Source organism: Miscanthus floridulus, chromosome 6 (genome assembly GCF_019320115.1).
Source record: "Miscanthus floridulus cultivar M001 chromosome 6, ASM1932011v1, whole genome shotgun sequence".
NCBI classification, from domain to species: Eukaryota; Viridiplantae; Streptophyta; class Magnoliopsida; order Poales; family Poaceae; genus Miscanthus; species Miscanthus floridulus.
In genome coordinates this window covers 38019276-38044400 of record NC_089585.1, presented here as the reverse complement: position 1 = coordinate 38044400, position 25125 = coordinate 38019276, and the positions used below count along the sequence as shown (strand labels likewise).

Below are 25125 nucleotides of genomic sequence, written 5' to 3'. Positions count from 1 at the left end.
ACCGACTTCCCAAGGGACCAGGTCTCGAGCTCTTAGGGAAGCAGAACAGGGGTCATTGATTGCAACAAAACCCAAAAAAAGACAACGTCATGCGAGAAAACAAAACGTGAACCTAGGCGACTCCGGGCAGTTCATCGGCCACCACGGACAGCGCCATCCATAGCGACCGCTCCACCAGCTGGCGGTATTGCTCGAAGGTGCCCCAGCGCCCACCCTCGGCTGCATCCTCGAGGGTGAACAGAGGCTCCCCCTCAGGGTCGTCCCGGCTCTGCCACAGTACCCGTGGGTGATCCTACCCGCGAGGCTCAGGTTGCGCCCGCACGAGGGCCGAGCTTCCCTCGTCCAAGATCGGAGCCAGTTGTTCCACGGCACCGGTCTCCTCAGCGTCGACCACCTCCCGCGCCCAGAAAGTATCATCGGAGGAGATCAGATAGACCTCCGCCTCTCGGGTGCTCTCTCGCAACAACGGTGGGCCCTGAACCAAGGGCGCCATCAAGGCCTCCGCCGCCTTCATCTCCGCCTCTTGGACAGACGGCCTCGCTGCCATCATGTCAGCCTTGATGATCTCGGGGGCTCCGGCCTCAGCAATTATGGCCTCGATGGTCTTAGGGGCTCCGGCCTCTGCCATCGTGGCCTTAGTGGTCGCAGAAACACCGACCGTGGCCACTGTGGTCTCGGTGGTCTTGGGCGCCCTGGCCTCCGTTGCCTCAGCCTCGGAGACCCCCGGGGCCTCGACAACCAAGGGCACACCGGCCCCATCCAACTCGTGAGCCTCGCCCTCACGGGGCAGAAGCACTCCCTCCCTCGTCTATGTAGGGGTCACCTCGGCGGCCCCTCCTTGGGCGGCCGGCTCCTTTGGGTCGGCCCTCGCCGACACCGCGCCGCGTTGAATAGCTACTTGTGCCTCCGCCACCCAGTGGGCGGAGGAGCTGAGGCTTGCCTTGAGCGCCTTAAGGGGCGCCAAGGGAAGCCCGTCCGCAGGTCGCTTCCGACTAAGGAAAAATAACCTACAGGGTCAGTGTGAGACCAAAAGGCGAACGGAAGGCACTATGACCCTGCCAAAAATACACCTACCTTGAACGGGGTGGTAACCGCTTTGCCATGGCAAACCTCGTCCGCAAAGGCGGAGGCGGCTGTAGAGGCATCGCCTCTGTGTCCATCGGCACCGGCCGGTCCTCAAAGGACCTCGATGCCCCGTCGGTCCTCTGCAGGGGCGGTAGCATTGCCTCTGCCGCCACTTGTTCCACCATCGCCGTCGAGCCCACCGAGCTGATAGCGCATTTGCCCAACGCCCGCGCCCCGGGCATGTCGGCCTCGGCCCTGGAGCGGGCAATCGCCGACCCCGGGTCCGCTTCTCCTCCTCCTCCCAGGAGTGCCAGGCTGCTTGCCAACGCCCTAGGCACCATCTCCACTATGTCAGGGAGATGGTCTAGATGACCTTGCCCCACCTTGCCCTCATCATCCCCGTCCGAGGCCTCTGTCGACAGCGACGGCGATGGGGACTCCTCCAACGGGAGACCATCCTTCCTTTGTTGACGGCGGCACTTATCCAGCTCCTCGAGCGCGAGGATCTGCTTTGTGCGCTTCACCGCCTTGGCGTCTTTCTATTTTTTCTGCGCGTCAGCATGCGCGCGGTTGATCGCCCGCCGCCTCGTGTCCTCGGGAACGGGCGGTGGAGAGGAACGCACGTCCCTCATCCCTTGCAGGAATGATGGATGCGCATAAGGGAACAAGGGGTAAGGGGAGACTGAGGAGGCTCAGAGGCTACAGTGGTACATGACTTACCAGCGAGAGGAACCCCCGTGATGGCCGCATCGTGATAGGGGTCAAGTTGCCGCCCCTCAGCTTCGCCTCTACCGTCTCTCCCACCCGACGAAGAATTTCCTTGTCGGAAAGGGCAGAGGAGGACATCCAGATGCCCTCAATGGGCTCACCCGGCTTCATCTCGAACAGCTGCCGCCGCCGAGCCATCAGCGGCAGCACCCTCCGGTGGTGGAAGGCGGCCACGACCACAGCCACGGTAAGACCATGGCCCCGCAGCCTCACCAACCCCTCCAGAAGCGGCTACAGCTTGGGCTGGTCGTCCTTCGGGACGCCGTACTTCCATCTCTCTGGGCAGCTCCCCACAATCTGCCCAGTGTAAGGGGGAAGTCCTCCGTCATCGTTACGAAGGTAGAACCAGCTCATGTACCACCGGCGGTTGGAGGACGCAAGCTGGGCCAGGATGTAGAGGTGCTGGCGGTCCTGGTGCACTTGGAGAGTGCAGCTGCCGGCCCTCGTCGTCTTCCTCGTACCCGATGTGCCCATTGGCTTGGTGGTGTGCCCCACCTGGAATAGGTGGAGCCACAACTCCTAATGGGGAGCAATCCCCAAATACCCCTCGCAGACGGCAACAAAGATATCCGCCTGAGCGATGGAGTTGGGATTGAAGTTGTGGAGCTCCACGCCGTAGTAGTACGGGAGCGCCCGCATGAACCGATCCGCCAGGACGTCGAGGCCACGCTCATGAAAGGAGACGAAGCTCACGACGTAGCCGTCATGAGGCCTCAGCTCTAGCTCGCCGTATGGAGCAATCCACTCCGCCCTGGTGGGGTCCGTCACCGGGCGAAGGAGTCCACCATCAACAAGCGACTGAAGCATCTCCTCGGTAACATCCAACGGATCCCAGGGGTCCACCTCGACAACGATGATGTCGCCGGCCATGAGTGCGATAGAGGGATCGGATGCGACGGTGAGTTTTTCTCTCTCTCCCACGCTCTTGCTTTTTTCTCGCTTTCTCCCTAGGCTCGCTCTTCTCCCCTCTTCTTCCTGGCACCCGCTGCTCTAGCGACGGCTCGACGGAGGCAGAGCTAATGCAGGCAAGGTAAGGTGAGGAGGGGTGAGACTCTTTGAGTATTTATACAGGGGGAAGGCGAAACGAACGGGCGACAAAATCGGGGAAGTTTCCCCCCGATCCGGCGTAGTTAACCACGACCTGATTTCGCTGGCCCACACGCCCACGTCTTTCTCATTAAATGCGAGAATAGTTACGTCCCATCCACCACGTCACGCTTGGCCACTACGGTAGCCGGCGTCGTTTCGCCTCCCTAGGAAACTACCTCAAAAGGCGCGCCACCCGTTGCCGAGCCAATGGGAAAGATATTCCCCCCGGCCTATTCCTTTCATATGAAGGAACCAGGCTTTGAGCCTATTACGGTCCAGGGGTTCAAAAGCTGGGCCCCAAGAGGTTTCGACAGCCGCCCCAGGATAACAGAGTCAGGGACGACTGCGGGCGAGCCTATACGGGGCCGAGGCCCAAGTAAGCAAAATGCTTGGGGCGTCCTAAGTCGTGTCCGAGATCAGCAGGAAAGACTCCGAATGGGATCCCACTATAGGGAGGCACCGAGCCATCGAGGCCCAGCGAACGGCCTCGGCACCCACTAGAGAAACCCTCCGGTACTCTTGGAGTGTGTCTCTAGACCGCTAGCTGTCCCCTAGCGAACGGGGCACGGGCCTCCACTTGGACTCACCCAATAATAGCTCACCGGAAGTGCCCACGCTCACGCCCATCAAGGGTAGCCTGGCACATTACACCCCTCCTTCCAAGCAAAAAGGAAGCATGAGGGTCATACCAAAAGCCAGGGGGGCCCCTGATGGACCTCTCGCTCCGTGCGGAGGCTAGAGGGCTTTTCCTGCAACCTCGTCGAGACCCTCGCGACCCAAATTTGCACTTGTGGGCTCGACAAATACGATAAAAACTCCTCACTCAAACGCAAAACGAAAAAAGCCCTTGGAGGAGTAACTCCACTCCTCTAGGGCCTCGGGGGCTACACCCGGCGGGTGCGCTCGCGTGCACCCACCGAAACCTCAAGAAACAAAACCCAATTCCTATGGGAGCGGCTATAAACCAAGCCTCGGCAAACCCCCAGGAGAGTGCATGCACTCCTCCGGGGGCTCGGGGGCTACTGTCGGGTACCGTAGAACCGGGTACCCCGAGCAAACATCAAAAGGGTCACTTAAATCCCATCAAAAAGCAAAGCTAGAAGCTAAGCCGTAGGCTCCTCACCGGCCACGTCCAAGCCTACCAGGCTCTCCGCCCCGCCTCGAGCCTCGCACAGGAGGTCTCGGCGTCCTGACGCAATCTCCGCCTCACGCGAGGCTTTTCACGGAAGGCCTCGGCAAGGAGTGCAATCTCCGCCTCACGCGAGGCCTCTCACGGAAGGCCTCGACAAGGAGTCCGATCTCTGTCTCGCGCGAGGCCTCATTCTCCATATCGCTCGAGGCTGGTTTGTCCTTAGCCCGTCACCCCCCGCCTCGACCGACCCTCCCGACAGCACGTCATATCCCATTAATACGTCAACCACTCCCGCAATCTCAGCCGGACGATGGCTCGACACCGTAGAATGGCCGACGGGACATGGGGTCGCATCAGCGCCATACCAGCTAGGACAAGGCACAGCGGGGATTACCGGTCACTGTATCCTGACGCTGTGCACACGATCAGCGCCCGCACCACACTGTGCCCCGCGATCCCCGCCTCGAAAACAACACGACATGGACGGTCTGGCCCGGGTCATCGCCATCTTCAAGACAACACACCGGGTCAATCGCTCTCTCCGGGCCTCAGCACTATGCACCAGGGTCTCGGCTATCTCGGGACTCATGTCCGTCGAGACCCCTCCACGGCGGTGCAGCCTCGGCACCAACCGAGCCTCGGCCTCATGCACAGTCAGTCCATAGTGGCTCGCACGTTCGCCGTCGCACCCACTCCGAGGCAGTCCTGGAGCTCCCATGATGCACAGGATCGGATGTGACCACCACGCCGCCCCAGTGCTCTAAGGACGGACCACTCCGACGACCATGCCGCCACAGGAGCAGGCCACAGGGCTCGGCCATGCCGCCCCTGTTGGCATGACGCCGTATAGTTAGCACATGTACTGTCCTTGTCCTCCCTTCAACTATAAAAAGAGAGGACTTAGGCCATTTAGGGAGAGGAGAACTGACGGAGAAGAACACCTTGTAACACACACATCCCAGCCGTCTGAGAGCAACGTCTCAAGCAGCCCACACGACACCTCGCCGAGACCTGGGACTAGCTCCCTCTCTCACCGTGCTTGTAACCCCCTACTACTAGCACTTCGGTGCAAGGAGTACAAGATCGATCTCTCAGACTGGACGTAGGGCATCGATTGCCTGAACCAGTATAAACCTTGTGTCTCTTTGCATCACCATCCGGGATTAGGGCACGCAGTTCAAATTCACTAGTCGGTTGAGGACCCCCCGGTCCGAAACACCGACAGTGGTAAAAATGTATCTTTTTCTCTCTCAGCTTGCTAAAATCGTAGCGCCAATTCTAAACCTGCTATCCGAGGAGTGGCCATCCGTTATAATGGTAAAAAGTTAAATATCCCAGCTCCGACCCCCCCCCCCTTTGGTTTCCTCAGGCCAGGCTTAACGCCTTATACAAGCATCCAAACATGAAGAAGTCGCATTAGCAAAATCTGGATAGGTGTTAAGCCGCCCATCCAAACACATCCCCCATTCCAAAAAAAATAGAAATCTCACTTACCAAGAAGTCAAACAAGTATCACTAGATTAATCATGAAATATATTTTCATAATAAAGCTATTCAAAGATATAATATTGATATTATTTTCTATGTACATATTTAGATTTCGAATCATTCGACTCGTCCGGAAGCAAGACTTTACATTCTTTTGGGGTCAGAGGGAGTAACAAAGCATAAAAGATGTAGTCGTCTGAGTTGTGTGGTGCAGCCGACCTTGTTAGCTATGGTTGTAGCTAGAATAGCCAAGGTACTAACTCTGTCATAAAAACAATACCATTCTAGTTCTGGTTGAATTATCTAAAGTTTCATGAAAATGTTAGAAAAATGTTGTTAGTATTAAGACATTAAATAGATATATAATGAAACTATTTTCAATGAACAATCTATGAAAACCTATATGGTATTATAAATATGATATTTTTTATGAAATTTTGTTGAACTCAAGATACTTTGACTTCTTGCTCTACTAAAATTGTATTTCTTTATGGGTAATCTCCGCGACTTTTTTTAATGTAAGTCTAGATATAAACTTGGACAGGCATTTGACAAGATTTAAATCTAGATTTTGTTTTTCTTTTTTTGGTCGGAGGGAGTGCGCCGAAAAACAAAAATAGCCCAGAGGGGCACATTGGTCATCTCGCTGCGAAGTGACAAACATGACGATGGATACGGAGCAGCAGGCGAGGAGCGTCCATTTGGCTTAAGCTTACGCGATAATCACTGTAGTCGAGCAGCGGATTTGACCTTTCGTCCCGAGCAGAGAGCAGATGAGCCTCCTCCTTCAGGGGATTTTATCTATCCGCCGGCGACGCACTGCTGACATGGTGACTGACCAAACCAACTCCTCCAGTGGACTGGTTTGACTTCCTACTGTTTATTAATTTAATGTAAAAAAATATTATTTATTGATTAATAAATCCTGGCTTATAGAGCAAATACGATCCGACGAGGCGATGGTCCGCAGCACACCACCGAGCACATGGCTACGGGCACACTCTGTCAGTCCTACCTGTACCAACGAACATGTGCATGAAAGGCCACGCAACAGGATTACAGGATCCGGATCGATCGCATCGTCCCAGCTGCATGCATCGTCTTTTTTCGTTACCTCGTGACACCTGTTTCTTGACAGTGTAAAAAGTATTAAGTGATGTTTAAATTCAGGGAGTAAAGTTTAATAATGTCACATCGGTGTATTATAAAGGAGTGTTTGATGGTAATAATAAAATAAATTATAGAAGTTCTCAGTAATCCGCGAAACGAATTTATTAAGCCTAAGTAATCTATCATTAGCACATGGTTACTGTAGCAACATATTGTTAAATCATAGACTAATTAGGTTTAAAAATTCGTCTCGCAAATTAGTCGCAATATATACAATTAGTTATTTTTTAGCTATATTTAATACTCTAAGTATGTGTCTAATTTCGATCGATTGCTTCATTTTCCTATGCCCTAGCTAAATTCTTTGACTACAGCTTGATGAACAGTGCAGTGACATGGGCTAAACGAATAGGGACATAATGAGGCTGATTAAGGTTTTGTTTGAATCCATTAGCTGCTAATAGTTAGGTAGCTAATAACTAATATTAGCTACCTAACTATTAGCTGCTATAAGCTGTTTTCATTCAACTAGTCAGATGGTTGTTAGTTGAGCTTACAGTTAGCTAAGTTATTAGCTAATTGTTATTAGCTGTTTGGATCCAAACAGCGTCTAGTTGAAGGGACGGTGATTTGGCTTGTTTAAACGCAGGTTACTAGGGAAGAGTGAGGCGCGCGTACTCATTACTGTAGTCAGGGCACAGCTAGCAGAGCGGCTGGCATACTGACCGTGACCGAGTGGTTGTAAACTGGTCAGGTCATGTTGGTTTCTCTTATAATCCATATCTTTTAGTTTATTTTTTTAGTTGTAACAATGTTTTTTTTGTCACAGTAAATCAGTTAAAACATTATTTTAATTTATTTTTTCAGCGAAATAAACGGAGCTAAGATGAAACGCTCAACAAGGCTGCTCAATCATTGTAGGTCCAGAGTCCCATCCACAATGCAGCGCTGTGCTGTGCACGAGGGTGAGGTGAGCCGTGGCTCCGTGAGACCAGGATGGCACCCGGCAGATCCAGATCAGGAATGTGAGGTTATTCTCGGCAGTCCCCCATCCACGCGTAATAATGCACTAATGTATGTACTCAGCTAGTAGATCACAACAGCCAGTACTGAGCTCACTCACGCTCACAGCCACACTCAACAGTCGCAGGCATCCCAGGCCATCCCCGCTGGCGCTGTCGGACCGATCAGGATCAGCCGAGCGTCGCTGGCCCCAACCGCCCGGTCTGCCTTGCCCTCAACCCGTGGAACCGAACGTGGATGCGCGCCTTTGCGTGCTGTTGAGTCCATCGCGCATCTCCAGCTCCTCTGACCCGGCCTGTTCTGCGCGCATGTGGCAACACCACCAGCAAGACCGGTTCGGTTCCTCGGTCAGTTCGATCATTAGAAACCTGGGATCGATCGGTCTTTGCAAAAAACGAAGACCGAGGAAGTTCGGTCTCGGTCACGACCGAACTAACCGGACCTGAGTAGCAGCCACAAACAATAGCAGAATCTATAGCAATTTTCAACAGCATGCTTGCTATTTGAAGGCAAAAAAATAACAACATAATATATAAAACAAAGACCGGAAGAGTTCGGAGTCTTACTCTTATATACCTACGGTTACATCAGTACATTGGACTGGGCCTCAATTCAATGGGCTTTCATCAGTACATTACGAACGAAGTCTAGAGAACTACTACGGTCACTTCGGTTAACCGACACATATGACCGAACTTCTATCGGTTACTTCGGTTAGTTGGGAGCCAGGACCGAACTCATGACCGAACTTTTCGGTCTCGGTCTCGATCTTTTCGGTTCGTTCTTCGGTCTTCGGTTAATTATGCCCAGAGTGAGGGGTGGGGCGTGAAAAATGGTTCCCCCATGATGAGCAGCGCCAATCCAGTCCACGAGCGGGCGCAGAAGAAACAGCACACCAAGGGGCAGCAGCTAGCGGGCGCAGCCACAGTGCACCGGTTGGCGCCGTGCGGCAGCTACTCGGTGTACCGTGGTATGCGTTGATGCTGATGCGTTTCTGTTGGTACATACTACTGTATATCGTACCACTTCCCATGTTCCGCTGTGAATGAATGCTCATCATGGCGTCTGCTTGTCGCGCACGGTGGCCCGCCGGTAGCGGTAGGGGTATGGCAATGCAGTGCAGTGTCGTTGCGTCGAGCAGTGGATGTGTATGGGACCATTGGGACGGCACGGCAGTAAATCATGTGGAAAAAAAAACCCTGGTGGGGTTTGGTTTCCAGTCCTTGAGACCTCGACAGACATTGATCGGTAGTCTCTCCTTTCCATACGAACTGTCGTTTTAGGCCTGTATCATAAATTTGACTAGATTTATAAAAAATACATGTAACATTTATATCATTAGATAAATTTATTATAAAAATAAATTTAACGATCTATCTAATGATATTAATTATGTACCATAAATATTAATATTTTTTATATAAAATTAGTCAAAGTTATTTTTTTGAGAAGCGAGAACGATAATTATTTTAGCACCGAGGGAGTAAGCGTGTGCTGTGTGGCTACGTACTGCCAAAGCGCATAGAAAGCCAGCCCCACTCCGTTGGCGCAGAACCAGGAGCGGAGCGTCGTGCACCCCTGCCACGCATCGGCGCATGTGATACGGTAATCATGGCATTGGCATGGAATGGCAAAACGGCAAGGCCATCACGTACAGTACGTCCAGGCGCTGCGGTCGGTAACGTAACGCAACGCAAACCGCCGTACGGTGGCACGCCCATCCGCCCGAGGAACAGTGGCCAGCCGCCTTGGCTTGAGGAAAGGCCGGGAAGATCAACCAAAGTTCCAAAGGCATCGCTCAATGCGGCATGCGTGCTTCGGCCTGACAGGGTCGATTCACCAACCTGCATCGCGTTGGAGACCGTCTGTTCGGTTGGCTGGTTCATATCATTGTTGGTTTATGAAGAAGTACTGCTGGCTAGTTTGTATGAGAGAAAAATATTGTTTCGGCTGAAAATTTACAATCATTTACGACAAGTCACATCCAAACGAACATGCTATCTGTTCTGACTGGACAGCCAAAAAAAAAAAAAAAGGAAAAGGCTCGGCGCAGCCTGCCTCTGCCTGCCGACGAAACAGTAGCTATGATATTTCGTCACCGACTCCTTGGATGCCCCACCACTTGATAGCCTGCCCAGTAGACCAACAGCGGTGCGTTTCAACCAGTGTACTGGTAGCGAGGAATGCAATCGGTAGTCACCGTGCACGAGCAAGAGTCGACCAGTGAGTTTTCGACGACGGTGTTGATCCAGATTCCAGGCTGAGCTCGTACACATCTGGCGCTAGAGATGGGATCGGAATCGGATGAATGATAGGCAGGCGTTCCAACCGCAGGCACATCACACGGCACACGGGTGCTCGGTTGCTCTTTCTGGCCACCGCCGTTCCCGTCCTCCCCGTCTCCTCTGTGCCTGGACGACAGCGCAGGCGCACCGCATCTCCATCCTGATCTAATCTAATCTAAGGCCCTGTTGAGTTCCACTCTAAAATACTAAATTTTTTAAGATTTTTCGTCACATCGAATCTTTAGACGCATACATAAAGTATTAAATATAAATAAAAAATAAAACTAATTACATAGTTTAGACGAAATTCACGAGACGGATCTTTTAAGCCTAAGTAGACTATGATTAGACACTAATTGCCAAATAACAACGAAAGTGCTGCCAAATAACAACGAAAGTGCTACAGTGATATTTCGCCAAAATTTTTGCCATCTAAACGGTACCTAAATAAGGTGGTGGCCTGGTGAGTGGTTACTGAAGGCCTGTTTGAGTCGTCTAGTAGCTACTAAATTTAGTAGCTTTTAGTCACTTTAGTAACTTTTTAACCAAACGCTATAACTAAAAGCTACTAAAAGAGCTTTAGTTATCTCTAGTAACTTTAGAGTTACTAAAAGTGACTAAACCATTTAGTAGTTACTAAAGTTTAGTAGCTCGAATCAAACACCTTAGCTCGCAGACGGAGACGTTCTCGCCTGTTGATCACATCGTTTGGTGCACCTAATTAGTTGCCTTGTCCTCTTTCACGGGGTGACGCCGAAACCTCCTCTCTTTTTTTTCCTCGTTGGAGTGGAGAAAAGGAAATGTGTCACAAGTTGTTCCCAAAGGGTTCTGCTTCGGCCAAATGCAGTGGAGGTGGAGAAAGTAAGGGTTCAGTGCAATGTACGGCACGGATTAGTGATGCCGGCGTTGCATAAGGGCGGGCACTTTAGCATTTAATTAATGTATAAGATCAAGCATCAGAAAGCATCGTCGGTTGGTTCTTAATGGTCCTAATAATCTGTCAAACAGTCCCTGAGGACACCTATCTCAGCAACGCTCCAATGGAGACCTGGGATCCGAATGCGCTGGGTGGAGCGCGTTCGGCTGGCTGGTTGTCGTGGCTGGAGCTGGCCAGCCCACCTACGCGGACACTGTTTATATATTTACATGAACCGTGTTTTTCAACTAGAACAATATTTTTCTCTCATAATAACTCAGCTGAAACAATATTTTGGCTTATTCAACCAGCCAGCCGAACACCCCCAGTGGGACTGAGACTTGCTACCGAACATGATCTTATTCAAGGATCGGCCACTTAACATGGGCCTTGTTTAGATTGCAAATTTTTGCAATCTGGACACTGTAGCATGTTTCGTTTGTATTTGACAAACTTTATTCGATCATAGACTAACTAAGCTCAAAAGATTCGTCTCGTGATTTACAACCAAATTGTGCAATTAGTTATTTTTTTACCTATATTTAATACTCCATACATACGTCAAAAATTAATGTGATAGAGAAAGAGTGAAAAAACTTAGAATTTGAAGGTGATCTAAACAAGACCATGATTGAACTGCTGCCTGCAACTCCAGGCCCCGTCCTTATCCTTCACGGGACAATGGCAGGCAGCCCAGGCCTGCAGAGCAGATATCACGCTCACAATGCTCACATCCCAACCTGAAACGATGCATATTGTCACGTCGTCATATGCGAAGGTGCAACGGCGACGGCGCATCCGGGACAACCCGCATGTCATTTTCCGGCGGACCGTTCTGTCGCAGCTAGTACATCCTAGCTTGCGTTCCAACGCCCTATTCGGACCTGGTTTAGATTGCAAATTTTTACAATTTAGACACGATAGCACATTCGTTTGTATTTGATAAATTTTATCCGATCATGGATTAACTAAGCTTAAAAGATCCGTCTCGTGATTTATAACCAAACTATGCAATTAGTTATTTTTTTACCTATATTTAATGCTCCATGCATACGTCCAAAAATTGATGTGATGGAAAGAAAGTGAAAAAACTTAAAACTTTGGGGTAATCTAAACAAGGCCTCGTTTAGGCTTTTTGGCTTATAAATCGTACTTTTTCAGCAAACGAACAATACTTTTCTCTCACACCAAATCAGCCAACAGTACTTTCAGTCATGGCTTATCAGCGACAGATGATGCCACACACCTTGTTCAGGTGGGAGGAAATCGCGCTGCTAAGAAAACATGAGCGTCAACTCTGGTTGGGAAATCTCTTCGGCACACACTTGCTAGTTGCTGCTGCAGAATTGTCTCTAGGTTCTATAAACGATCTGTCAAAATTGACGAACCACTTTCCAGCTGGGTTTTCCTTCTCTCTCTTTATCCTGAAGACATTGCTTCTGCCAGTGAAAATGTGCCCGCACCAACCGCATCTGCCGGATTTTTCTTCAGATACACACTTTCTACATCTATCCCATAGAGAGGACGACAGGTGCTGCTGCGATCCGGTTGCAACCAAACAAAGAACATGATGTTAAAACTCACATTTTGAGGAAGAAAAAAGTAATGCAGGAAAACTCTAGTCACAGACGAAAACGAAGACCACACATGCTAGTTAGCTATGCATATTATCTGGAAGATTTTCTCGTGCCAGATGCTCACGATTAAACAGCTTTTAATACAGACAACACTGCTTTGCTACAGAATTAGAGTACAGACCAATGAGTACTTTGTACTTTGAACAAAAAGGAACCATACCAGTCTGAGTGTCTGCAGGGATTGTAGTTGGGGCATTGCTATCAACATGGTACGTAGCAGGATATAATGTTCAAAACTGCTCCTGTGAGTTGAATTAGCAGGTTAGCTAACTGAAGACTTTGTTAGCCGTCACCAAACCAAAAAAGGATCCAAGTATTCAGAACCTCAAAACTATAGCTATGTTCAGCACAAAATTCATGGTAGAAGCAGAACTCCAAAATGGTTATCTGCGGTGGCATGGCCAACTGTAATCAGAAACAGACATTTGATCGAACAGCTTCATCGCATAATCTACAAAGATCAAAAGATGGCGGATCCACCTCATGCATCCAAAGATATGTCATCATATGATTTTGGAAAGTATATAAGTGCACTTAGCCGGTTACCATGGATCCCCCTATGATGGCACCAAGTTTTTTCTCAGGGAAGCAAAAGTAATGTGCCAAAACAACCTGGCTACTTCTGCTTTTGGTGACAAACAACAGCACTACAAGACGAATCTGAGTCAACCAACCATAAGTCCATATTTTCAAGTTGCTTTTGAACTGAATCTGAAGCCTTACTGTGAGACCAGAAAAGCACATTACTTTGGTCTTCTGATATTGATCTATTTGAGGTGCTAGCCCCTAATTCAATAACTCTGATAGCCTCATCCAGTTTTCCCAGCCTAACACCAGCACTGCTCGCCAGCACTTCAGTTAGCATATGGACAAAACTCTTCTGTTTGATGGAAACAGAAAATTCAGTAGATGTACACATCGCTTTCACTCTTGACATAGTAAGTTCATTCCATTTGTTTTTCAAGTCTAGCGAGCTCCTTATAAACATCAAACCTTCATCTGCAGTAAAGAAGTCAACCGACTGATCTGATGGCTCGATCAACTTATTGCCAAGTGAAATCATATTTCCATTTAGTAGCCATAGATTGTACCCCAGGTCCAAGCAAGCTTTTATCACATAAGATTTAACCAATGTTTCCTTAACAAAATCATCAGAACCCTGCAAACTACTCAATTTGATGCTCCGAAGAAATTTCATACCATCAATGATAGGATATCCTCTATGAGCAAGGTCATCCAGAAACTCTGAATTGTCACCAAGGAAAATAGAGTTCTTCATGCCTGCCTTGTCAAGATGGCAAATCAAGTTTCTTGCAAATCTCTCTTCTATTGAGTACAGAGTTACAAGAACAACAGTACTTTTTAATTGCACGGATTTGAGCACAGAACCAAGTTCACTGTTTTTTCTAACAATTCTTCCTGGAAGAGCTTCATTGAAGCAGAAATCATACCACTTGAGCTCCTTTAGAGGCTGCAATTCCCATAAATTGAAATCAAGATTCTTCCCATCCAACAAAGTAGAATCTGGCCCAACACTTTTCCCATAGTTCACACCTGCATCCCTATGAGAAACGCTGAGGGCCCTTTCCTTCAGGAAGTTTGTGTAGATATTGAAGTATCCACGTGAGTGGACAAATTTAATGAACCAAGGAGTCCATATTCTCTCACCCATCTTCTTGTACCATCCTGTAGTTTTCTGCAATGTCAGGAGTGAAATAACAGTATCAGTAAAGCTAACAAATATTGATAGAATATGAACATATATCATCATAGGAAGAAAATGCTATAAATAAGAAATGAGGTACATAAATTCCATTAACACAGGAACTGAAGAAGCAGACAGACATTAAGTAAGAAAAAGAAAGTTTACCATGCCTTGGAGAATAGGTTTGAGTCCTTTGGCTTTGTGGTCATCATACCATAATCGAAATTCTTTCCATGGTTTTGGAAAGAGAAGTTGACCCCACGTGCCTACCATCTGATACAAGAAAAGCCGAGTCTCACTATCCAGCTGTATCTTGTTTCCATGTTTACCTATGTAGTTCAAGATCAACTGGTTAACAGAGGCATTGCAAAATTGCCAGCACTTGCTGTAATCATATTAGGAGTAAGGAGTGTGTATATACTGTAATTGCATTAAACAAATTGTATATACTGTAAGAATCACCAACAAACACTTTCTTCATATTAGGAGTAAGGAGTGTGTATATACTGTAATTGCATTAAAAAAATTGTATATACTGTAAGAATCACCAACAAACACTTTCTTTGGAGTGGAAACAGAAAAACAAATAGTCTCAAAGACCAAAGAATGAAAAAACAAAAAAAAACAAAACCTACCAAGAGGAAAAATTATACTGGAGTTACCAAAATTTGATTATAAAAGTGATGAGCATACAATTTAATGCCAGAAAAAGAATAGCTGCCACGAATTCCCCTCTGAGTTCAAGTGATTGTATTGTATAGTACCTAAAAATTTTCTATGCCCTCACCATATGGTATTGCATGATTGTAAGGCCTAACCACCAATTGTCCAACATTCAAAATAGAGACTAAGCAAATATGACCAAACAAAACTAATGGTTGTGACTAAGCAAATATGCCCTCGCTTGAACTTATCAAAATAGAGACTAAGCAAATATGCCCTCGCTTGCACTTATCAGCCATGGAACAATGTTTTTCTCTCACAACAAATCAGCTTCCGCTGGCTTATCAGCCGAACAGCACGACTCTAATTAGATCATAGATCAGCAAGATACTTGAATAACACTTATATATGCAGAATTTAAAATACCTTTTGTATATTTGGCAGTTGTACACCATATTAGCGTAAAATAAAACCATGGGCTATCATGGACCTATATCATCAAATGGAGTGTTTGACTAGACACGATCCACCCCATTTTACCAGGGCTAGTCAACCCTGAACCTGGGAGCACTGTGGGACTACGTTTTAGTCAAATCCTGGTCCTGTACATTATTCAATTCAACTGTACAATGGTCTGACCAGGGGTTGTTCATGTGTCTAGTTTTAGTTTTGGACCACAAACGAATTATATTATAATGTTACAGACTGAACTGCCATTATCCAAATGGTATCCAAAGTAGTTGATGGGGATTGAAAACATTGTTATGAGGTAGACTAAACATGACATCTAACATAGCACCACATACTCAACCTGCACAATGATTCAAAAAACAGATCATACATAATGAACATGTAACAGTTTAAATTGATACAAGATTACCACCACCCATATAACACAGTAAATTATCTTCTACTTAGAGCAAAAGTTACTTGCTAATTACATCTTCATTATCAGCCTGCATGGCTCATCCCGTATATACAAATAAAAGGGGGAAAAACCATAGTGACAATTGAACACAACCAAAATTTACATATTGATTTCTACAAGTAACATGAATGTTACATGTTAAAGGAGGACAGAAATGCTGCTGCTACAGCATTTTGATCACTACCTAAGTTATAATGCTTCAATATGATGTTATGTGAGATGTTAGCATCAGATTGAATTAGACAACAAATATTTTTTATATATTTAATTTAGATTTTGTCAGCAGCAGATTCAGTTGCTAAACTTTCACTCTATTTACAGATTTGACATGAATATATGATATATATATTGAAGTTGCAACATTCTTCCAGATTCGCCAAAAGTCTATCTATCATTTCTCTTCGCTGGTCAATTTTCTTAAACAAATTTCCAACATGAGAAGCATACCTCTAGGAGGTTAATGAACCTGTACAAGTACCAACAGTAGCTACAACCTTTACTCTTTTATTACCAAGGATCATATCAATTACAGAGGAACACTTAGAACCTTTATTCATGTTTTTTGTATTTGTGTGGCAAGTTTTGTTGTTGTTGTGTTCTCATGTGTGCTTTATGTGGTGTGGTTTTAGATGCCATACCTTTTCTTCTTAGTTAATGAAATAACATGCAGCTCTCCTGCGCCATTCAAGGAAAAAAATGCATTATTATAATGCATTATGACACAACATAAAACAAACATTAATTTCACCAACTCACACCATTCTCAAGCAATCGCATAGACCAGCAATTTTCAATCCAAATAAAGGTTTACATTGTAGCAAACATGAAAGCACAGCTTCTAGTGGGAATGGACAACCCAAAACCAAATAAAAAACGTCGAGGAAGTACCTAAATTTCTTAGTTTGCTCAATTTTTGTTGCTAAGTGCGGTTTTGAAATGTGGTTTGTTCAGTTTTGGGTGTTAGGTCTATGTTTCCATCAGCTGGAAACCAAATAGGCTGAAGAAGCTGATCAGTTCTGAACATACATTGTATTCGAATGAACCAAGTGCCCAAACAGTCCAATGATACGGCGTTGCCGCCGGGAAGAGCGCAGAGGAGAATGGAGGAGTAGGCTGGACTGGGAATTGGAGTGGAGAGGGTAGCGTGGCAATGGCGCAGTGGGGAGATCGCCGGCGGCAGCGGCTGAACCGCGCGCAGCCACCGTCGAAGAGGAACCCCACCCGCTCAGGGAGGTTCTATTCTTCTTCGATGCCAATTACATTATTCCTAAGCCACCTTTATAGTTCAGGTGCTTTCCTAATAAACCAAGACTCAGATCCTAAAATTCCTCCTGCCTGATTGCCTTTCCAAACCAACTAAGACCGACTCAGCCACTGTTGGCCGTGGTACGCCTGGACCTACGCCGGTACTGCCGGCCTACAAATGAGTCCACAACATTTCCCTCCTCCCCAACAAACAGCTCGTCTGCGAGCTGAAACGCTGGGTAGCGCTCCTTGAAGTCAACAATCGGTTCCCAAGTAGCATCAGCAGCGGAGCGTCCATCCCAGTGAACTAAGAGCTCCCAACGGCCCCTGTTAAGGCGAGCCCGGACCACTTGAGACGGCGAAGGAATCACACGGCCCCTCAAAATGTCTGGGAGCGGCATGATGGCAGAAGGAGGGTCACCGGTGTACTTCTTCAGCAGAGCAACATGAAAGACATTGTGGATACGTGCCTTCGGAGGGAGCCGCAGGCGATAGGAGACTGCACCAATTCGCTCGATCACCAGATATGGCCCATAGAAACGCGGAGCAAGCTTGGAAGGGTTGGCGGCTGTGATGCCCACAACAGTCCGCTGATGGAGCCGAAGGAGCACCCAGTCGCCAATAGCAAACGCCACATTGCGACGCCTCTGATTGTGATGCTCCCGCATAGTGTCCTGGGCAAAAACAAGACGATCACGGATCTCTGCCAAGAATGTGTCGCGATCCCGGAGCTGGCGATCAACAGCAGCCACATGTGCAGCGCCCGGCGTGTAGGACATCAGGGCCGGCGGAGCCCTGCCATAGACCACTTCAAACGGCGTGGCTCGAAGTGCAGATTGGTAGGATGTGTTGAAGCAAAACTCTGCCCAAGGCAGCCACTGCAGCCAGGAGCGCGGCGGTCGCCAGCCAAACACCGTAGGTACATAACGATGATGCGGTTGGTGACTTCCGACTGGCCATCTGTTTGGGGATGAAAGGCCGAACTTCGCAAGAGCTTGGCACCGGCCAGTTTGAACAATTCCTCCCAGAAGTGGCTAGTGAAGACCGTGTCACGATCGCTGACAATCGAGCACGGAAAGCCATACAACCGGACGATGTTGTCGAAGAACGCCCGAACCACGGACTCTGCGGAGTAGGGATGGCTCAAGGCCACAAAGTGGGCCATCTTGGAGAAGCGGTCGACGATGGTCAAGATAACTGACTTCCCGCCAACCCGGGAAAAGCCCTCGACGAAGTCCATGGCGATGTCGCTCCAGACAGAGGATGGTACAGGCAGGGGCTAAAGGAGGCCAGCCGGGTGGAGGTGCTCCGTCTTGTTGCGCTGACAGACGGCGCACGCCCTAATGAAGTCGCGCACCAGCCGGTGCGCACGGCTGTTGTAGAACGAAGCCCGCAGCCGGTGCAAGGTCTTCTGGACTCCCTCATGGCCGGCCTCATTAGCATCCCGCAGCAACTCTGGCCAGATGCTGGAGGTCTCCGGCACAAAGACCCGACCACGGTAGAGCAGCAACCCATCGATCAGCTGCCATCCATCCGGGGCTGTGCCAGCCGTGAGCTGATCCCGGAAGGCCTGAGCCGCCGGGTCGGCCTGCAGCTCTTCGCGGAGGGTGTCGTAGTCTGCAAAGAGGGGCCCGGTCAGGGCCAATGCCGTGCCCTCCTCATCCCGCCGAGACAGCGCGTCGGCGACGGTGTTGAACCTCCCGGCGCGGTACTCAACCGTGAGGTCGTACCCGAACAGCTTGGAGACCCAAGTGTGCTGCGGAATGGTCGTCAGGCGCTGGTCAAGGAGAAACTTGAGGCTCCAGTGGTCGGTTCGGATGGTGAACGCGCGACCCTAGAGGTAAGGCCGCCAGTGACGGACGGCCTTGACCAGCCCAATGAGCTCACGCTCATACGCTGGAAGCTTGGCATGGTGAGGCGCCACCGGTCGGCTGAAGAAGGCGATGGCGCCATCACCTTGGTGTAGCACAGCGCCAAACCCGGCACCGGACGCGTCGCAGTCCACCACAAATCGCTTGGTGAAGTCCGGAAGTTGCAGCAAGGGAGCGGTGACCAGGGCTGATTTGAGGGCGAGGAAGGCGGACTCCGCGTCAGCCGTCCAAGTGAAGGCCTCCTGCTTGAGGAGAGCTGTGAGCGGCGCCGCCACACCGCCATAACCGACGATGAATTTCCGGTAGTAACCAGTGAGGCCCAGGAACCCCCGCAGCGCTCGGGCCGTACGGGGGCGTGGCCATGCCTCCACGTCCGCCACCTTGTCAGCGTCCATGGCAACCCCCTCGGCTGAAATGATATGGCCGAGGTAGGCCACTGACGGCTCGCCGAAGTAGCACTTGGACCTCTTGGCAAAGAGACCGTGATCGCGCATCAGCTGCAGCACAATCTTGACATGTTGTAAGTGCTCAGCCCACGTGGGGCTATAAATTAAGATATCATAAAAAAAAACCAAAACAAAGCGGCGGAGGAACGGCTTTAGCATGCCGTTCATAAGCGCCTGAAACGTCGCCGACGCGTTGGTGAGGCCGAAGGGCATGACGAGGAACTCGAAATGCCCGTGGTGCGTCCGGAAGGCGGTCTTGGCGATGTCGTCCGGATGCATGCGCACCTGATGGTATCCGCTACGAAGGTCGATCTTGGTGAAGAAGCAGGCACCCTTGAGCTCGTCCAGGAGCTCGTCGACCACCGGGATCGGGAACTTGTCTTTAACGGTGACGTCGTTGAAAGCGCGGTAGTCAACGCAGAAGCGCCAACTCTTGTCGTGCTTGCGGACCAGGAGCACCGGGGAGGAAAATGGTGATGTCGACTCCTGGATGATCCCCTGGCCGAGCATGTCCTCGCACTGCCGCTCGATTTCGTCCTTGAGGAGCTGCAGGTATCGGTATGGCCGCACCGCCACAGGTGGGGATGCCGGCAGGAGGCGGATTCTGTGATCATGTCGGCGTGGTGGCGGTAAACCCCGGGGCTCCTCGAAGATGTCGTGGTACGAGTGCAGCAGCTCCTCCAGCACGGCACGGGGGTCAGCGAGGGCGTGAGCAGCCACGCCCCGGTTGTGCACGCCGGTCCAATGGTGGGAACGGCCATTGTACCAGAAGGACATCGCCAGGGCGCCGAAGTCCCAGACGATTGGTCCCAGCGTCCGAAGCCACTGGATGCCAAGCACCAGGTCGAAGCCGCCCAAGTCCAACACGAAGCAGTCGATGGCGAAGGCCTCGCCGCCGATGGTGACCGGGGTAGCGAGACAGACCCCCGGACTGCGCACCCGATCACCGTTGGCCACCATGACGTTGAGGCCAACGCGTGGGGTGACGTTGAGACCCAGGCGCTTCGCGAGCGTGGAGTGGATGAACGTGTGGGTGGAGCCGGTATCCACCAGGGCGCGCAGTTGGACACCCCCCACTGTCGCCTGTAGCAGCATAGAATCAGCAGAATTGAGGCCAGTGAGGGCGTGGAGGGAGATCTCCAGGTCGTCGATCTCGCGGAGCGGATCTTCCTCGTCGTCCGCCAGGTCCATGAGGAAGACGCCCTTGGCGGCGCACTTGTGGTCCTTGCTGTACGGCTCGGGGCAGAAGTAGCACTGCCCGTTCTGCCGTTTCTCCTGCATCTCCGCCGGCGTGAGCCGGCGAAATCGTGGCCGCGGACCCTCCGTCCTGCCGTCCAGCGCCGCAGCGCCGGAGGGAGCGGCCGAGGCCGACGCCGTAGCGCGGCGGCTCGAGCCCTTAGGTGCCGCCGAGCTATTGACCGTGGACGACTCGGTCTGACGCTGCTCGAACGCCCGAGCGAGACTCATGGCCTTCTGGAGGTTGGCCGGGTACTGCATCTCCACGTCGTGGGCCAGCGGCTGTCCCAACCCGCCCGTGTAGAGGTCGATGATGGTCCGTGGGGCGAGGGCGTCGCAGCGCGCGAGCAGGGACTGGAAGCACCGCGTGTATTCCTCCACCGTGCCCGTACGGACCAAAGCCTTGATCTCCACGATCGAATTCGTGCGGATTGGGGGCCCGAAGCGGAGATTGACGAAGTCGACGAAGCGTGGCCACGGCACCATGCCGAAGTCCCGTTCCATTTGATAGTACCACTCCGCTGCGATGCCGTCCAGGTGCAGGGAGGCCATCCAAACCTTCTCGTCTTCCGAAACTCGATGGCCGCGGAAGAAGTTCTCACACTGGTTCAGCCAAGTCAGGGGATCAGACTCGCCGTCGAAGGTGGGGAACGGAATCTTGGGAGGTCGGTGCGGCTCATGGTTGCGATCAAAGAAGCGGCCGCCGACGCGGTCGTAGTGGCGATCGTGCACGCGGTCCCCGCGTCCGAAGCCGCGCCCGCCAGGATCCGCGTAGCCGCGCCCGCCGCGGATGTCGAAGTCGCGCTCGACGCGATCGTCATAGCCGCGTCCTCCGCGGCTGTAGAAGCCGCGATCGTAGCCGCGGCGGGCGGAGTCGCGCGCGTCGAAGGAGCGGGTGAAGCGCTCGCGCAACGTGCGGTCGTGGAACGATGTCCAGGCGCGGTCGCACTCCAGGTCGAGCACGTCATCTTCCTCGGTGGCGCGGAAGGGATCGTCGTCGCCGTGATCGTCATCACCGCTAGGGCCCTTGCCGGCGTCAGGCTTGCCCGTCTCCACACGGGCGATCCGGGAGTCATGCGAATTGAGGCGGTTGTTGATGGTGGAGAGCTGACCCAAAATGCGATCAAGTTTTGCATCCATGGCCGCAGGATCAGGCGCGGTGCCGGGCATGGCTGCCGATGCGCCGGAATTGGTCTCTGATACCAAATTGATACGGCGTTGCCGCCAGGAAGAGTACAGAGGAGAATGGAGTAGGCTGGACTGGGAATTGGAGCGGAGAGGGTAGCGTGGCAATGGCGCAGTGGGGAGATCGCCGGCGGCAGCGGCTGAACCGCGTGCAGCCACCGTCGAAGAGGAACCCCACCCGCTCAGGGAGGTTCTGTTCTTCTTCAATGCCAATTACATTATTCCTAAGCCACCTTTATAGTTCAGGTGCTTTCCTAACAAACCAAGACTCAGATCCTAAAATTCCTCCCGCCTAATTGCCTTTCCAAACCAACTAAGACCGACTCAGCCACTGTTGGCCGTGGTACGCCTGGACCTACGCCGGTACTGCCGGCCTACAAATGAGTCCACAACATCCAATTAATACATATGGTGCAAAAGGCAGAACTGAGTAAGAACACCTGAATCCTCCATAGACTCACTATTGTAGAAATCCCGCAGATCTTCCATATCTGACTTGCCTATCACAGTCCCACCTCACACCACCTGCCACTACCCTCGCTCCTCTTCCATACCAAGGGGCAGAGCCAGAGCTACTAAGTAGGGCCAGCTGATCCCGACGATTTCTTGTAATGCAATGGGAAATCACTATACAACAGTCATTGATCCCAATAATACATCCCTGTCGTGGAGAAGATCCCGACCTTATGTTTGCCCAGCTCCGCCCTGTCCACACCGCCACCTTCACCCCTTACTCACAACACCACCCACCCACCAGCTTGCAGCCAGCCAATTACTCAATGCCAAGAAAGCAAACTGCCAATCTTTCACGCTGGCAAAAATGCAGAAGAAATGAAGACAGATGTGGGCTCGGAAACTCAACGCCAGTATCACCTCTTGGATTCTTTTTCTTGCCAAGATAATTTATGCTTAGTGAAATGTAAAATACTTTGATGGAAGTGCTTATGCTAATTCAAGCTGCACTTCTTCCACTAAGAAGGTACCTTACTACCTTACCTTTACTGTTTCCTTGAATCAAATTGAAAAGTTCATAAGGTCAGTAGCTGTTGCAGTGCTGTGTTTGTGCCGCCCTGCTGAGTGCTGAGGCGATGCCAATTGGTTTACCAAGAAACTGAATTAGCTGAACCAACTAACATTGGTTAATGAGGTTCAGTTTCTATTCAGCTTGGTTATTTCGGTTGCCATTTCTCAGAAACCGAAGCTTAAACATAGGAATAAACCGAACCAATCTAACTAAAGAAACCAGGTGGCCATTCCTAAATTCTAGGCAGACAATATTTTCCATGAGGACCAATTTTTGTCTTAGACCATGTCAGTAAGGCTTCCAGGACATTGAAGTGCAGAAACAGAGCGCATTATCCATTATCTTAAAAAAGACAATAACCAGCAAAGCTGCAAAAATTCATCCATGAGCCACGATCACTCTTTACTAACCAACCATAGTAATATAATATGATGACACTCAGGCTGCAGGCAACCAAAAGTCAAAACAAGTCAAACAACTTTGCCCCAAGGAAATCAAATGCATAAATCCTGCTCACGAGAAACTCGTAAGTTGTGAATCTCCATCATTTTAACTGAGACACAAAATGACACCGGAGATTAGACTAGAGCACCATGGCATGGTATCATCGTATTTTACCCTACCATACTTAATTGTTTATTTGCGTTTCAGATTGTGTTCGAAGTTTAGCCTACCCCAACTTGTTTGGGACTTAAAGGCTTTGTTGTTGTTGTTGTTGTTGTTGTTGATTGTGTTCGAAGTTCCAGTGACAGAAGCTCTTATGCAAAAATGATAATTAACTTAATAAATTGTAACACAGAGATCTACTTCCACTATAAACACACAAACTCCTCAATCTGGCATGACAACACAAAACAGAGTCAATCTTCTAACTAATCCCAATGAATAGGACACATATCACAGATGTGATAAGGCAAACAAAAAGAACTAGCTATGATGCTTAATAGCAGCTTCATCTCAACGAATTACAGAAAAAACAGATAATTAACCACGCCAGGTCCCATTTACGAATAATAGTTTGCATTCCGCGCCCTTTCTTCGTAACCAAGGGTTGAGACTAAACAAGCATTCGTGACGCAGTGCAGTGTTATTAAATAAGCTCTCACCTGCGACGAACCGAGGGCGCTGCAGCGACGCGCCGAACACGTAGGGGCTGTAGTTCTCACGGTCGTAGTAGTACCTCATGACCACCCGCTTCAGGAACCTGTAGTAGAGCGGCGAGACCTGGAGGTCGTCCTCGACGACGAAGGCGAATTCGTCGTCGGAGCCGGGCCACCACGCCTCGATCCACTGCGCCTGGAGCCCCGCGTTGGCGGCGCGGTAGTGCACGCGCTTCTCGCCGTGCGGCCACGGGAACGCGTCGACGAAGTCAAGGATCTCGTGCGACGCGGCGAGGGGGGACAACGACGAGTTGGGCGGGCGGTGGTCCAGGAGGACGTGGAGCGCGACGCGGTCCCCGTCGTAGTCAGCGGCGGCGAGGGAGTGGAGGCAGCGGCGAAACGAGTCAGGCCGGTCGTAGGCGAGGAGCTTGATGAGGAGGGAGAAGCGGCGGGGATCGGGGCTGGGGCCGGAGCCAGAGCCGGCGCTGTGGAGGAGCGGGGCGGTAGGATGAGAGGAGCGGTGGAAGAGGAGGAGGACAAGGAAGAGAGGGACAGGGATGAAGATGAGGAAGCGGAGTGGGAAGGAGCGGCGGCGAGGAGACGCCATTGTGGGGGTGGGCGGTGGCGCTGAAGTGGAGTGGAGGAGATCGAGGAAGTGCGACGGGACGGGACTGGAGGGGGAGGAGGCGGCGGATCGACGGAGTTGGAGAGGAATACAGGAGAGCAATGACTGTTGAGGCCCATAAACTTTCTTGAGCGAACAGTGGGCTTGAGGCGTGCAAATACGGATTTGATTGGAATTTGGTTATCTGCTGTGATTTTCATTCTCTTCCATTTACTCTCTAATTCTCTACAGTACTATTTTAGGACATACTAAAGCGAACTATTTTGGGAAGGAGATAATATGTAGGTAGAATCGTGCATGTACACACTATAAATACTCCATTTTCATTTTCATATATACTGATAATCCAAAACATTCAGGGCGTTCGGCTGGTCATGTCCCGGCTTGTTTTCGCTTGTTTTAGCTTGAGCTTATTCTCTCTCATATAATACTATTCAATCATCTAAAACCATCCAAAATCAGCCCAAAGGCTACCAGTCGAACGCCCTGATAATGTTTTCACTACAAATAGTTCAATATATAATATCATTTCAAATCCACAATCATACAGGGGACATGACGAATATGAGAAGAGAGAATATGTA

The 25125-nt window shown here is 50.2% G+C and overlaps 1 protein-coding gene across 3 annotated transcripts; it reads right to left on the bottom strand.

Annotated features, from left to right (window-relative positions):
* Positions 1 to 11991: 11991 nt before the first annotated feature.
* LOC136455950 (uncharacterized) lies at positions 11992 to 24639 on the bottom strand. Of its 3 annotated transcripts, XM_066455679.1 has the most exons (5): positions 23923 to 24639; positions 14384 to 14547; positions 12838 to 14209; positions 12674 to 12755; positions 11992 to 12413 (listed from the first exon to the last, which is right to left on the bottom strand). In XM_066455679.1, exons 1-3 carry the CDS (start codon positions 24521 to 24523, stop codon positions 13130 to 13132), a joined length of 1845 nt encoding a protein of 614 aa, XP_066311776.1. In that variant the 5' UTR covers positions 24524 to 24639; the 3' UTR covers positions 11992 to 12413; positions 12674 to 12755; positions 12838 to 13129. The 3 variants fall into 3 exon arrangements, with proteins under 3 accessions (XP_066311776.1, XP_066311775.1, XP_066311777.1); XM_066455678.1 differs by having other exon boundaries at positions 12674 to 14209; XM_066455680.1 differs by having other exon boundaries at positions 11992 to 12410; positions 12674 to 14209.
* Positions 24640 to 25125: the final 486 nt, after the last annotated feature.